This window comes from Macadamia integrifolia, unplaced genomic scaffold (assembly GCF_013358625.1).
Source record: "Macadamia integrifolia cultivar HAES 741 unplaced genomic scaffold, SCU_Mint_v3 scaffold2899, whole genome shotgun sequence".
NCBI lineage: Eukaryota > Viridiplantae > Streptophyta > Magnoliopsida > Proteales > Proteaceae > Macadamia > Macadamia integrifolia.
This window is the reverse complement of record NW_024869042.1, coordinates 21,967-37,598: the sequence shown is the minus strand read 5'-3', so window position 1 is coordinate 37,598 and position 15,632 is coordinate 21,967. Positions and strand designations below refer to the sequence as shown.

The 15,632-nt window shown below is 33.3% G+C and overlaps 2 protein-coding genes across 2 annotated transcripts; both read left to right on the top strand.

Annotated features, from left to right (window-relative positions):
• Nucleotides 1–1,298: 1,298 nt before the first annotated feature.
• On the top strand, nucleotides 1,299–2,269 carry LOC122067430 (probable WRKY transcription factor 40). The gene is made up of 3 exons (XM_042631282.1): nucleotides 1,299–1,377; nucleotides 1,530–1,646; nucleotides 1,750–2,269. The coding sequence occupies exons 1-3, from the start codon at nucleotides 1,321–1,323 to the stop codon at nucleotides 2,146–2,148; spliced, it is 573 nt and encodes a 190-aa protein (XP_042487216.1). The 5' UTR covers nucleotides 1,299–1,320; the 3' UTR covers nucleotides 2,149–2,269.
• A 10,659-nt stretch (nucleotides 2,270–12,928) lies between these two features.
• LOC122067429 (WRKY transcription factor WRKY76-like) lies at nucleotides 12,929–13,855 on the top strand. The gene is made up of 3 exons (XM_042631281.1): nucleotides 12,929–12,985; nucleotides 13,099–13,215; nucleotides 13,319–13,855. Exons 1-3 carry the CDS (start codon nucleotides 12,929–12,931, stop codon nucleotides 13,721–13,723), a joined length of 579 nt encoding a protein of 192 aa, XP_042487215.1. The 3' UTR covers nucleotides 13,724–13,855.
• The last annotated feature ends 1,777 nt before the right edge of the window (nucleotides 13,856–15,632 follow it).

The window sequence follows — 15,632 nt, the reverse complement described above, 5'->3', positions numbered from 1 at the left end:
CTTCTCCACTACCCATAGGTTCACAAAAACAGAAAAGGAAAGTGGAAATTGTGAGAGAAAAAAAAGATGATTGATACCCTTGATTTTTAGCTGAACTGAAAGGCTATCATGACTCCACTATGTTGTCTGTTAACTTATTAGAAATTCTAGAAGGGGACTTAATTGTTGGTTTAGTGGACTTTGACTTTTAGTCAACTTTTTAATTCAAGTGAAAATATCCTATGTAGAATGTATATAAAATTTCAATCACAATGTATTTGTGGTTAAAGACAGTAAGAGGCTGGGTGGATGGATGAATGGATTGTGTTTTGAGTTATGGGTTTCTCATGTTTCTGATATATGAGTGCCTTCTTGACTTCTATCATCCATTGACTGCAAGTGGAGATTGCAATAATAAAGACTCATATTTCAGCATATGCCATATTCACACTCGGAGGACAGTTTTTTTCTGTAATTTAGTGGTTATTTGTTGAGATCTAAATTTTTTGGATATCTTTGTTACATGTCATTATCTTTCTATAGGTTAAATTTTAGATTATTTACGATCTTTTACATGCCAATGTAATGATTTTTGAAAATAATTGCTTCAATAAAAACCCAAATTTTATAGGTATTTGAAGTTAGTTTTTTGGACCCAATATATTTCATTTTGGAAGAATGGTGTTACAGTAATAAAAAATTAAAAAAAAAATAAAAATCATATAATGGTCTTACAAAAAAAGAATATATATCTTATAAAATCATGGATTATAAAGTTGAGACGGGTATTTAATTTGACATATGGCTTATCAATTCAAAGGATCTTTCATCTATCCAATGATCAGAATGACAATAATATAGGCCCTAAAAGAAGTATGTGGTACGATAAAGTTCATCCTACCAAAAGTTCTTGAGATCAAGCCTCCATGTTCACACATTATTCCCTCCCTTCCCCTCCCCCCAAATTGTATAGGATAGAGTAGGTACAAATAAAGAAAGAAAATAATTTTGCGTGGAAAACCTATTTTCATTTAAGTCATGTTTGCTTCCAACAAAGATTCAAGAAAATTTTCAAGTAAATTCCCAACTTTTATACTGATTTTACCTACAAATTTCCTTAATATGGCTTTTACTTTGAAACAAACAAAGCAGTTACATAAGGATGCCTACTATGGGTGTGAGAAAATTTACTCTGCACTAGCATATATCACTACCATTATGAGGGTTGAATTTGAGCTTTCTTCATAATTGAGTTTTCACAGTATGGATAGATATAGAAATCCCATAAGATTTCCCATAAGTTAAATTTAAATATAATGTCATAAGAGACTAAAGGAAGACATGAAAACTAAGATCTCAAGGGTCTATGTAAGGACTAATGCTACTGAGACCAACCTTGTAAGTAATCATACTCATCTCCCCTTCTTCTTCTTCTTCTTCTGCTTCTTCTTCTTCTTCTCCTTCTTCTTCTTCTTCTTCTTCTTCTTCTTCTTAGGATTAATATGGTACTTTCAATCAAGCACTAAATTGATATTAATTATTAATTACAGGTAGTAAAGGATGGATATCAATGGAGGAAATATGGTCAGAAGGTGACCAGGGACAACCCATCTCCTAGGGCTTACTTCAAGTGTTCCTTTGCACAAAGGTGCCCTGTAAAGAAGAAGGTAATTAACTTAAGCTAAACTAATTAATCTTGTTTTATGGCTTCAAATTATTAAGATCTTTTAAGTTAGTTAACTAATTAATCTTTAATTTTGTTTCTTTTAGGTGCAAAGAAGTGCAGAAGATAGATCCATATTAGTAGCAACTTATGAAGGAGAGCATAACCATCCAAACCCTTCAAGACCTGAGACAGCATTGGGTTCAAATCATGGTGTAGCCACTCTAGGCTCAATCCCCTGTTCTGCCTCCATTAACTCATCTAGTTCGGGTCCAATGATAACTCTAGATCTAACCCATCAGCAGCAGCAGCAGCCTCCTCAGCCTGGGACGATGGTCAATGAAGTGAAGAATTCAAGCCCAGATCAAGTAAAGTCACCGGCTTCCCAACAGTTTATGATTGAGCAGATGGCTTCTTCTTTGACCAAAGATCCAACTTTCACGGCAGCACTTGCAGCTGCCATCTCTGGAAGATTTCAACAGCAATCTGTAGCTGGAAGATGGTGATATATAGTATATTTCTTTAGAGAATTTTCTTGTATTTTGTTTTGATTCATCTTCAGCACTTTGAAGAATGGAGAAACCATCCAATGTAAATAGAATTTGAAATGAAAAAAAGAGTCTTTAATTCAAAACTTATTTATGGATTCTGTGAGCATAAAATAATCTTGATTTTCCATTTTGACGAGGTTCTATGTAACGTTCTGGGTTTCCACCTTCAATATGGCTATCCGTAGAAAAAACAATTCAATCAATTGAAAATTACATAAATCGATATCTCGGTCTTTGCTGAAAATCTTAATTTAAATCATGATTGACAAAATGAGAAGAAGGTGTCCAAATACCTATAAATCTTTATATCAAAGTATTCACTTTCGATGTAAAATTATTACTTCTCTTTTATTTTAGGTTAGAATTCTTATATTATGAATTCAAAGTTCATATATTGACAAAGAATGCAATTTTCAAGTGAACCAATCAACACAAAAGGAAAAAAAGGGTTAAAACACAAAAATCAAACTAAGCTTAACTGCGTCACACTCAGTTAACGCGTCATTGCAATTCAAGTCAAGAAGACTTAAAATCTGTCTTTTGCTTAAAAAAATGCGGTTATCATTATATACCAAGTCAATAACTATGAGTCCAACTCCTACCCCTTTATGGCTTATGACCCACCAAGCAACTCTTCTCAACCACCCATAGGTTCACCATAAACAGAAAAGGATAGTGGAAATTGTGAGAGAAAAAAAAGATGATTGATACCCTTGATTTTTAGCTGAACTGAAAGGTTATATCATGACTATGTTGTCTGTTAACTTATTAGCTAGAAATTCTAGAAGGGGACTTAATTGTTGGTTTAGTGGACTTTGACTTTTAGTAAACTTTTCAAGTCAAGTAAAAATATCCTACGTAGAATGTATATAAAATTTCAATCACAATTGATTTGTGGTTGAGGATAGTAAGTGGCTACGTGGATGGATATGGATGGATGGATGGATTGTGTTTTGAGTTATGGGTTTCTCGTGTTTGTGATATATGAGTGCCTTCTTGACTTCTATCATCCATTGACTGCAAGTGGAGATTACAATAATGAAGACTCATATTTCAGCAAATGCCATATTCACAGTCGGAGGACAGTGTTTTTCTGTAATTTAGTGCTTGTGTGTTGAGATCTAAATTTTTTGGATATCTTTGTTACATGTCATTATCTTTCTATAGATTAAATTTTAGATTATTTACAGTCTTTTACATGCAAATATAAAGTTTTTTGAAATTAATTGTTTCTACCAAAACCCAAAATTTATAGATATTTGAAATTAGTCTTTTGGACCCAATATATTTCTTTTTTGAAGAATGGTGTTATAGTTAAAAATAAATAAATAAATAAAATAAAATAAAAATAAATAAATAAATAAATCATAAAATGGTCTTACCAAAAAAGAATATATATTTTATAAAATCATGGATTATAAAGTTCAGATAGGTATTGAATTTGACATATGGCTTATCAATTCAATGGATCTTTTATCTATCCAACGATTAGAATGATCATAATCTCTATGTTTTTTTCGTGTGTTAACATTCCCTATTGTTTTGCCTCCCCCCAAGAAAAAAAAAAAAAACCCTAAATTTTAATTTCATGTTTTCAAAATTTTATTCTAGTCTTTTGAAGTTCTGTAGGTTCTTATGTCTTGTATCCAGTAGTGGTCAACATATTTATTATTAGGCTTGTGTATATTTGGGTTGGATTTTGAGTTCATTACATTTACAATGACAAAATTGTAATTGTATGAGAATTTGGGTTTTTAGGGTTTCATATATATTGTTTACATGAGGAAAACTATAGACATAAGAAAGGAAGATCACATTATGAGGTGGAGAGTGGCGTAGGAATTTTTTTTTTTTTTTTTTGGTTTAGTGAAAAATCCCTGGTTCTCTTTGGTGAAGGTAGGAATTCATTCCAAACCATATTAAATTATTTATATTATGCGATTATTTGTTGGTTTCTTCCTCGTGTTACACATTCATTCCCAGCAAGTGGTATGCGAGCAAGGTTTAGCAAAGCATCATAGATAGCGCGGTGAGATCTAGGAAATAGGTGGTGAGCAAGGAGGGTGGGAAAAGGTATAATAGTTACAAAGTGAGGGGTTTTCTTTGAAGGGTTTCCTTGTAAAACAGGTGATCTCAACATTTATTGGCACTGCATATACGCAATCGATAGTATGAATCGGGCCAATTCTGCTCTGTTGATATAAATTGTGCAAGATCAAAGGTAATCAAGTCCGTTGAGGTTGATGGTGGGCATGGAGATTATAGACTAGGTAAATTAGAAAGTGACGAAGGGTTCAAGTGTTTCCATGAAACACTTCAACAACCATAATGACTTTACCTTATAGGAACAATAGGTGAACTATTCTTATGAGAAAGGATACAGTCAAGGCTCTCAGGACGAAATCAAACAAGCCTATCAATATGACGGAAGATAAGTGTTTAGAGTTGAAGGATTTAGCAAACAACACAATCTAGTTGTATCTTCTAGATAACACTTTTCGTGAGGTCATCGGGTTGGCGGATCTAAAGAAAATTTAGAAATGCTAGAGTGCTAGAGAATATGTAAAAATCTATTTCGTTGACAAATTTTTGGAAAAAAAAAAAAAAGAGCAGTTATATGGTATTCAATTGTTAGAAGAATCACTTGAATGAAATCAATGGGATACTGACGGAAATTTAGATGTTAATCTCGAATAGGAGGACAACAGCACTCAAGTCTGATTCAATCCACAAACGTTGAATGTCCATGTCCTTGGCCGTCATCAGCCTCTCTACTTCAGCCTCAAATACCCCTGTCACTCCCATATATTTTTTATATGAGCATAGAACATTACCAAAGTGATCACGAAAGATTCCTCCCACCCCAATGTGCCCAGGATTTCCCAAAGAGCTCCCATCAAAATTTAATTTGATCCAATTGATGGGTAGTTTGCACCAGTAAATCTCCAAAATGCCTCGACGATTATCTTTTTGAATAGATAATCCCAGGCGTTTGCAACACATTAGGTCTACCAAGGAATTAACTCCCTTTTCTACAGGAACGTTTCTTCTTATTTCTTCAGTCACCAGGGGCGAGATGTATTTTGTTATCTGCTCCACACCCTCATACATTCTATTATTTCTTTCCCTCCATAGGTGATCTATACCAATACAAAAACACATGGTCCACGCCTCCTTGCAGTTCACATTTTTAGTGTTTCTTTTCCACCATTGGGCGAGATCCAAAGTAGAACCCTGGGCACTCCATCTAAGATTAAAGCACTAGCATAAATCATTCCAGATTTCATCGGAAAAAGGGCACGCTACGAATAAATGATTCATTATCTCTTCTGCTGTCTTACAAAGAACACATCTAGAAGCAAGAGGCACCACTTTTTTTTTTCACCATTTCATCAGTAGGAACATTTCCATGAAGCACCCTCCAAGCAAGAGACAAGACCTGAGGTTGTTGCCTCTTACACCAAATGAGAGAAGCCTAGGGGGCAGTCGGATTTTTTTCTCCGAGTAATGGAAATGTTTACATCCCTACTTCATCATATATAAAAAACATCTGATTGGATTTTAGATTCTGATTATTCTTTTCAAATTTTAGTCGTGGATTAGATTTTTGCATATTATGTATTTGATAATGGTACTGCCAAAATGGTAAATAATGTTGGAAGCAGGGTTATCAGGATTGAGACTATACGGATTCTCATGTTCGATGAGATTGTGCAAACTGTGACTAGGGCATTGGATTCGAAAGTTTAGATGCTTATCTAAAGGTGAAGTTCTTAGGCTTTGAAGAGGGTTACAACGCTCATCCTCACACCTCTCAGTATTCCTTGCATTATAGAGAAAAAAACCCTCGTTACAAATACATAGAAAAATTCCTAATCCAGAAAGTACACAATTGCCCTCAAACTGCCGTCCTGCCTACCGAGGCACTGCACCATTACTCCCTAGATTAAGCTGTTATGGAATACAAGATATCGTACACCAATAATAAGGATGGATGATTGTTATTGTATAAACTTGCAAAGTGTGTTCAAATAGGTAGAGCAATTTTTAGAACTTCGATAAGTATGACTTGACAACAAAGGCTATAAACAGTTCAGATTATGAACACATGTAGATTTGGAAAGAAGCATATCTTTTTTTTTTCGGATTTTGTAATTGGTTGTGATTTCTCCGATCAGGTGGCAAAAATAGGAGAGGTAGAGCCACATGATTTCCTGTGACGATAAGTTGTGTGGAGGATGTGCTGGTTTGGTGTTATAGATAGGCAGAGACAATGACTAAGTTTGTAGAATTGACATCGAACCGGTATTCTTCAGCGTGGCTTGTAGAAGTCCAAGCTAAGGTGAAGATTGTTGGGTTCCCATGTCTTTTATCTTGTTAATGGTGACCATATTTGTTATTGGGCTTGTATAAGTCAGAGTCGGATTTTGAGGCTATTACATGTACATAGGTAAAATTGTAATTGTGTAGGGATTAGGGTTCTTAAAGTTTTCTATATATACTCTATATGGGTGTGGGGGGAAAAAGCCTAGACATTAGCAAGGAAGATCACATTGTGAGGTGGAGACTGGTGTAGAGCATTTTTGACGTAGTGAAAATCTCTGATTCTCTTGGGGATATATTAGTTATTCTTGTCGAACCACATTAAATTCTTCGTATTTTGTGTAATTATTTGTTTAGTTTCTTCGCCGTAATTGCACGTACATTTCCCAAAATTCCATATATACATTTCAATCAATTGCATGTTTTGATGAACTCTTGTTTCTTGGATTCTAAGATTCTAATGATATTACAGTCCTACTTCTGAGGTTATTTGGACCATCTAATCGAGAAATGGGAGAACATATCCAATGGAAATTTCAGATTCTATTCCGTGATCCATTCATTGATGCTAGAAGCCTGAGAAGACAAGACCAAGGTTGTCAACCCTAGGCTTTTTGAATTATGGGTCAAGAATGATCCAAATATACAGCTTTTTTTGACCACCTCCTTAATTCTAGCCGAAAACTTTGAAGGAAAAGGCAGAAGCTTATGCATAACTACCTCGAGGTCTTCTTTTTGTTTATGTATCCTTGTCATTTATTTTGACACATCTCAATTAGACAACTTGGATTCAACAACTTCATAGGGATCATAGACACGAAGTATATGTATTATAGTCCCAACATTGTATCCACTTTAGGGATGATCCACACCCATTTCTGTGAAGCAAAGGAAGCTTTATTGTAGATATTATACAAGGCAAGAATTTAACCTTTTTTCCATTAATTCTTTTTTGAATATTTCTTCTTCTTCGATTGAGTTTTCGCCTTTACTCATGGTGAAAAGAGAATCTTTATGGATGTCGGATGGGACTCTTTGACAAGTCACTATGAGTCTTGCGTGTCTACATGTATATATCTGTAGAATATATGTACATATAAATGTGCGTGGCGACTCATTCATGAAGAAAAAGAGTGACTTGGGAAGTCTTCGGTAACGTAAAATGGTTAATAAACATGTTATTTATATTTTTGAGAAATATAAGTGCAAGTAATTGTGACCATAGTCAGATTGCCTTTCATCAGAACGGGGACAATTAAGACCACTGATTCTCCAAGAATCTCATACCACTAGATTCAAAATAATAAAAATTAAATCTCCTTTCTTTGGAACAAATTTTCAAACAATTCAACCTGTAACATTTGAAACAAACTTCTTAAAATCATCTAAATGAACTTCATTTGCCCACTTGTTATGCTATTATTGCTTCTATCTTAAAATATTTTTCATTTCATTGTAACATTTCCATCAAACCAAATAGAGGCTATAGGTTTATTTGCATTTTTGTATAGAAAATGGAAGCTCTTGCATATTTTTTCTCCTACCACTTTACCTTAATGGTTTGATGATCGATGCCGCAAAAATTGACCAAACGACAACATTGTTATTGATTTTCTTCCAATAGAATTTCTAAGTTGGGAAATTTCTTTCTTATTTTGACTGGTTTTCTCTTCAAAGCATGGCCATACACCTTGTTTTTGAACTCTACCTTGCAAGGAGTTCTAAAAAGATTGGTGTTTGAATTGACTTTTAATTTTAGAAATTTCATCTTAAAATTCACAAATTGAAAACTTAAGGCTCTGTTTGGTTGCAAGGGGAATTAAAGGGAAGGGAAGGGAAATGAAATTTTTTTAACTTAAAAAGAAATTTTTGTAGTCATTAACCTATGTGAATGTATAAACTACTTAAATTCCACTTTTCTTTGTGTCCAGAACTCTTTACTAGGTAAAGTATATCATTACCCAACATGGTAAGAAATTTATGTAGTTTATGCAATCACATGGGTTAATGACAACAAAAGTTTCTTTTTTAAGTTTAAACTACCCACTTCCCTTTCCATTTAAAAATTTCCTTGCAACCAAACATAGCCTAACAATATTCTCTGCAACTTGCTTGAATTGAAAGTTGAGATAGATAGGCCTTGCTAATCATTTTCTCCACCTAGTAAAATCCCATTAGCTTCAATTCTAACAACTAAGATAGTTTTCCCACTCTTTTGCAACTGGAGAGGAAGTTCAAGAAACAAGAAAAATATTGATTTTCCTTATATACTTTTTTTTTTTTTGGTTTCGTTTTGTTTTGACTATCGATTCCCTAAGAATCACATACCATTGGATTACAAAAATCTCCATTCTTGAAAAAAAAAATTCAAAGAATTCGACCTATAACATTTGAACTTCCTTCTTAAGATTATCTAATTGAATTTATTTTCGCCACTGGTTATGATATTATTGTTTTCATCTTAAAATATTTTGCATTAAATTATAACATTTCCATCAAACCAAATAGAACCTATAGGTTTATTTGGATTTCTTTAGCAACATGGAAGTTCTTGCAATTTTTTTCTTCTACCACTTTACTCGAATGTTTGGATGATCGATATCGCAAAAATTTACCAATGTACAATGTTGTTATAGAATTTTCGTCCAAAATCAGTTCTATGTTGGAAAAAAAAATATTTATTTTGACCGATTTTCTTCTCGAAGCATGGCCATATAATTTGTTTCTGAACTCTACTTTGCAAAGAGTTCTATAAACAATTGGTGTTGGAATCGAATTTTAACTTTGAACATTTCAACCTAAAAGCTAGCCTCAAATTGAATCCTTGACATTACCCTCCAACTTGCCTAAATTGCGAGTTGAGATCGATAGGCGTAGCTGATCATTTTCTTGACCTAGTAAAATCCCATGACTTCAATTCTTGAAAAAGTAAGCTAGGGGTTCCCACTCCTTTGCAAAATGAGAGAAATTTCAAGAAAGAAGTAAAGCGTATTTTTGCATATTTACATTTATTTTGTTAATGTTGAAATCATCTAGTTCATTACCATTCCCATAATTTATTATCTTGTTTCATTGTGAAGTAAATTTGAAAATTTGGAAGCACTAATAATTAACTACTATACATTCTACAAGCAATTGATAATCTCAGTAGCCCATACATTTATTGTCACTTAGAAAAATAACCAGTTAGTCTAGTTGTCGATTGACTAGTCTCCGAAAGCCCATACTCTGCTTTTTCTAATCCTAGAATTTGAATTTTGTGTTTTCCTTCAACTTTTTTTTGAATGAGTGACATCTTAATTAATATCTATATGATTTTCTTGTATGAATTTCTTGTATTTAATTTCTTAAATATCTTTTTACAAGTCTTAGTAGAGTGTAGCATCATAAATTCATGTAATCGCATATATTTCTTGCTGATGGCAATGTTGAAGGTGAGAAAAATATCAGATTACTCGTTTCTTTCCAGTTGAAATTTTTGACCTAGTCTAGTATTTCTTTTATATATTATTTTCTCCATTTCTTAATATAATGATCTTTTAGCTGAAAAAAAGCTCGATTTCTTTGTAACTCGTTATCTTTCTATTATATATTCTTTCTCCACTCATTTGAACTTTTTTCATGCATCAGACTTCTCTTTCTCTCTCTCTACCTCTCTCTACCCATTTGAACTTTTTATTTATATTCTTTTCTTGTATTTTCAAATCCTTGTTGTATTGCAAGGGTTATGGAATACAATATAACAGAGTTGAAAACCAAATACTAGCAAATCAAAAATCTGTTTGATTCTCCTTTTACTTTGTCATACATTCATGCATTAGGGTAGGATTCCTTTAGAGTGGGCTTGTTTTATGTAGTATAATACATTTTTTTTCTTTCACTCTCTAGATAGATTCATGTGTCCAACCTTAATTAGTTGGGACATATAAGACTTGATTAGTCAAGTTATTCTCTCTCTCTCTCTCTCTCTCTCTCTGTCTCTCTCTCTCTCATTTTCCTTTGCATTCTCTCCTGCATTTTCTATTTGTTCTTATATTGGGTTAGACTAGAAGTCCAACTTTAATTACAATGGGCGGCATATGTGGTTAAGACTCTCATCTCTTACTTAATGCATTCTTTTAATCTAACTGATAATGTTTGAGTCTTCCTATGCCTAATCCCAACCTATTTCATGACTCTCAGTTGCTTCTTTATAATGAAAATCCAAGGTCCCAATAGGGTTTGCAAGTTGAACAATGATTCTTCCTCAATTTCCTCTTCTCATTTTTTTAGTGAACTTCAATTAATTCAGTGCCTTGGGTTCATATCTTTGGTTAGGTTTCTCTCATTTGATTGGCATGCTTGTAAACACCTAAAATATCTAACAGTCCCCCCACCTCTCCCACCGCTGGAAAAGAAAAAAAAATCATTGTGAAATTAATTTTGGAGCTAAATGACTAGTGAAAAATAATTGCAAGTTTCAAACAAAACACATTTAGAACAACGGTTCCAAGTTAAGTTTTTTTTTGGTTATAAGTTAGCAAGTGAATATTATTAAGGGATCAAAAAAATGAGAACATGCAAAAACAAACCAATTGGATCGTTATTCCACCTTCAGCATGGCTATCAGCAGAAACAATAATTCAATCAATAGAAAATTACATAAATTGATAACTCGGTCTTTGCTGAAAACCTTAATTTAGAACATGATTAACAAAATGAGAAGAAGGTGTCCAAATACCTATAAATCTTTATATCAAAGAACCCACTTTCGATGTAAATTTATTACTTCTATTTTATTTTAGGTTAGAATTCTTGTATTATGAATTCAAAGTACATATACTGAGCAAGAATGCAAATTTCAAGTGAAACAATCAACACCAGGATCACTCTCCCTACCCCACCCAAGCCCACACAAAAGGAAAAAAATGGGTTAAACACAAAAATCATACTAAGCTTAACTGCATCACACTCAGTTAACGTGTCATTGCAATTCAAGTCAAGAAGACTTAAAATCTGTCTTTTGCGTAACAAAATGTGGTTATCATCATATACCAAGTCAATAACTATGTGTCCAACTCCAGCCCATTTACGGCTTATTACCCAACAAGAAACTCTTCTCCACTACCCATAGGTTCACAAAAACAGAAAAGAAAAGTGGAAATTGTGAGAGAAAAAAAAGATGATTGATACCCTTGATTATTAGCTGAACTGAAAGGCTATATCATGACTCCACTATGTTGTCTGTTAACTTATTAGAAATTCTAGAAGGGGACTTAATTGTTGGTTGAGTGGACTTTGACTTTTAGTCAACTTTTTAATTCAAGTGAAAATGTCCTATGTAGAATGTATATAAAATTTCAATCACAATTGATTTGTGGTTAAAGATAGTAAGAGGCTACGTGGATGGATGAATGGATTGTGTTTTGAGTTATGGGTTTCTCATGTTTCTGATATATGAGTGCCTTCTTGACTTCTATCATCCATTGACTGCAAGTGGAGATTGCAATAATGAAGACTCATATTTCAGCATATGCCATATTCACACTTGGAGGACAGTTTTTTTCTGTAATTTAGTGGTTATTTGTTGAGATCTAAATTTTGGATATCTTTGTTACATGTCATTATCTTTCTATAGGTTAAATTTTAGATTATTTACGATCTTTTACATGCCAATGTAATGTTTTTTGAAAATAATTGCTTCAATAAAAACCCAAATTTTATAGGTATTTGAAGTTAGTTTTTTGGACCCAATATATTTCATTTTGGAAGAATGGTGTTACAGTAATAAAAAATTAAAAATCATATAATGGTCTTACAAAAAAAAGAATATATATCTTATAAAATCATGGATTATAAAGTTGAGACGGGTATTTAATTTGACATATGGCTTATCAATTCAAAGGATCTTTCATCTATCCATCGATCAGAATGACCTTAATATAGGCCCTAAAAGAAGTATGTGGTACGGTAAAGTTCATCCTACCAAAAGTTCTTGAGATCAAGCCTCCATGTTCACACATTATTCCTTCCCTCCCCCTCCCCCTCCCCCCAAATTGTATAGGATAGAGTAGGTACGAATAAAGAAAGAAAATAATTTTGCGTGGAAAACCTATTATCATTTAAGTCATGTTTACTTCCAACAAAGATTCAAGGAAATTTTCAAGTAAATTCCCAACTTTTATACTGATTTTACCTACAAATTTCCTTAATATGGCTTTCACTTTGAAACAAACAAAGCAGTTACATAAGGATGCCTACTATGGGTGTGAGAAAATTTTACTCTGCACTAGCATATATCACTACCATTATGAGGGTTGAATTTGAGCTTTCTTCATAATTGAGTTTTCACAGTATGGATAGATATAGAAATCCCATAAGATTTCCCATAAGTTAAATTTAAATATAATGTCATAAGAGACTAAAGGAAGACATGAAAACTAAGATCTCAAGGGTCTATGTAAGGACTAATGCTACTGAGACCATCCTTGTAAGTAATCATACTCATCTCCCCTTCTTCTTCTTCTTCTTCTTCTTCTTGTTCTTAGGATTAATTTGGTACTTTCAATCAAGCACTAAATTGATATTAATTATTAATTACAGGTAGTAAAGGATGGATATCAATGGAGGAAATATGGTCAGAAGGTGACCAGGGACAACCCATCTCCTAGGGCTTACTTCAAGTGTTCCTTTGCACCAAGGTGCCCTGTAAAGAAGAAGGTAATTAACTTAAGCTAAACTAATTAATCTTGTTTTATGGCTTCAAATTATTAAGATCTTTTAAGTTAGTTAACTAATTAATCTTTAATTTTGTTTCTTTTAGGTGCAAAGAAGTGCAGAAGATAGATCCATATTAGTAGCAACTTATGAAGGAGAGCATAACCATCCAAACCCTTCAAGACCTGAGACATCATTGGGTTCAAATCATGGTGTAGCCACTCTAGGCTCAATCCCCTGTTCTGCCTCCATTAACTCATCTAGTTCGGGTCCAATGATAACTCTAGATCTAACCCATCAGCAGCAGCAGCAGCAGCAGCCTCCTCAGCCTGGGACGGTGGTCAATGAAGTGAAGAATTCAAGCCCAGATCAAGTAAAGTCACCGGCTTTCCAACAGTTTATGATTGAGAAGATGGCTTCTTCTTTGACCAAAGATCCAACTTTCACGGCTGCACTTGCAGCTGCCATCTCTGGAAGATTTCAACAGCAATCTGTAGCTGGAAGATGGTGATATATAGTTTATTTCTTTAGAGAATTTTCTTGTATTTTGTTTTGATTCATCTTCAGCTCTTTGAAGAATGGAGAAACCATCGAATGTAAATAGAATTTGAAATGAAAAAAAGAGTCTTTAATTCTAAACTTATTTATGGATTATGTGAGCATAAAATAATCTTGATTTTCCATTTTGACGAGGTTCTATGTAACGCGTTCAAAACCTGTGAGTGTGAGGTCACCGAAGCCTCTCTAAAAGTACTTTGGCTTTTTCTAAAGTAGAGGGTAGAGGGTAGAGGGCAGATTGGTAATTTAGCCTCTCTCTCTCTCTTCATCCAAAGCCTGCGACTCTAGCAATTGATCCGGCGAGCTCATTCTATGTTTAGGCGCAGGGGATTGCCTTTATTGTGAGGGGGTGGTGGTCATTTTTGCAACCCCTGTGTTTAGGTTAGACATCATGCATCACAGAGAGAAATCTTCCTTAAAGCTGTGTTTGGTAGTCAAAAAAAGAAAAAAATTATACTTTTTGTACTTTTTTTTCTTGGGTTAAGGATTTTTCTTTGCACTTGGTATGTCTTCACCTAAGAGAAAATTCCCTTTTTCAAATTCAAAATTTCTCTTGGAAATTGTGAAATTTTCTTTTGTTGCCTTAAAAAATTTTCTTACAAAAAACACAAGAAAACATTAGAAAATATGAAAACATAATAAGACAAAAATGAATGATTGCACATTGATTTCCTATGTGTCTACCTCTCTTAAAATTCAAAATTTTTTGAATTTTTTGAATTTTTTTCTTCTCTTGATAACCAAACATACATACTCTTTTTATTTTCTCACGATTTCTTCTCTTTTCTTTTCTTTTCTTTTCTAGATTCATTTTTCTTTTCTTTTCTTTTCTTGGCTACCAAATATAGCCTAATTTTATTCTTTCTTCTTCTTCTTCTTCATTTTTTTTTTTTTAAATATATGTTATAATTTGTGTAATTACAGTGGATTACATTATGCCTGTCATCTTACCAAATTTAAGGTCACCATGTGTACAGCAAAAATGATGACAAGTCTTTTTGCACGACCTAGTTTATCCATTGTTGATATCCTTGTCAGATTATGACACGTACCATGTGCAAACCTGAAATTGTTACAAGAAGAATATTCTTTTCTCACTATTTGAAGTTAATTTCAAGGTCTCTGTGTTTTTCTGGGGTGTTAACATCCCCTATTGTTTTGCCTCCCAAAAAAAAAAAAAAAATTCTGAAATTTTAGTTTCATGTTTTGGAATTTTTATTTTAATGTTTTGGAAAATTTATTCTAGTCTTTTGAAGTTCTGCAGGTTCTTATGTCTTGTATCCTGTAGTGGTTTACATATTTATTATTAGGCTTGTGTTTTTTATGGGTCGGATTTTGAGTTCATTACATTTACAATGGTAACATTGTAATTGTATGAGAATTTGAGGTTTTAGGGTTTCACATATATATATATATATATATATATTGTTTCATTGAGGAAAACTATAGACATATGCAAGGGATAGATCTCATTCTGAGGTCAAGAGTGGCGTAGAATGTTTTTTGGTTTAGTAAAAAATCTCTGGTTCTCTTTGGTGGATGTAGGAATTCATTCCAAACCGTATTAAATTATTTATATTATGAGATTATATGTTGATTTCTTCCTCGTGTTACCCATTCATTCCCAGCAAGTGGTATGCGAGCAAGGTTTAGCAGATCGTCATAGTTAGTGCGGTGAGATCTGGGAAATAGGTGGTCACCAAGGAGGGTGGGAAATGGTATAATAGTTACATGTCAGTTTTTCTTTATGAAAATCTTGATTTGTTTTCCCCTTAGTGAGAAGCATTGTACCATTTTGATACGTAAAGGAGAGGAGATGAAAGAAAGAAGGAAAAAACTTCACTTTTTGACACTTACATACA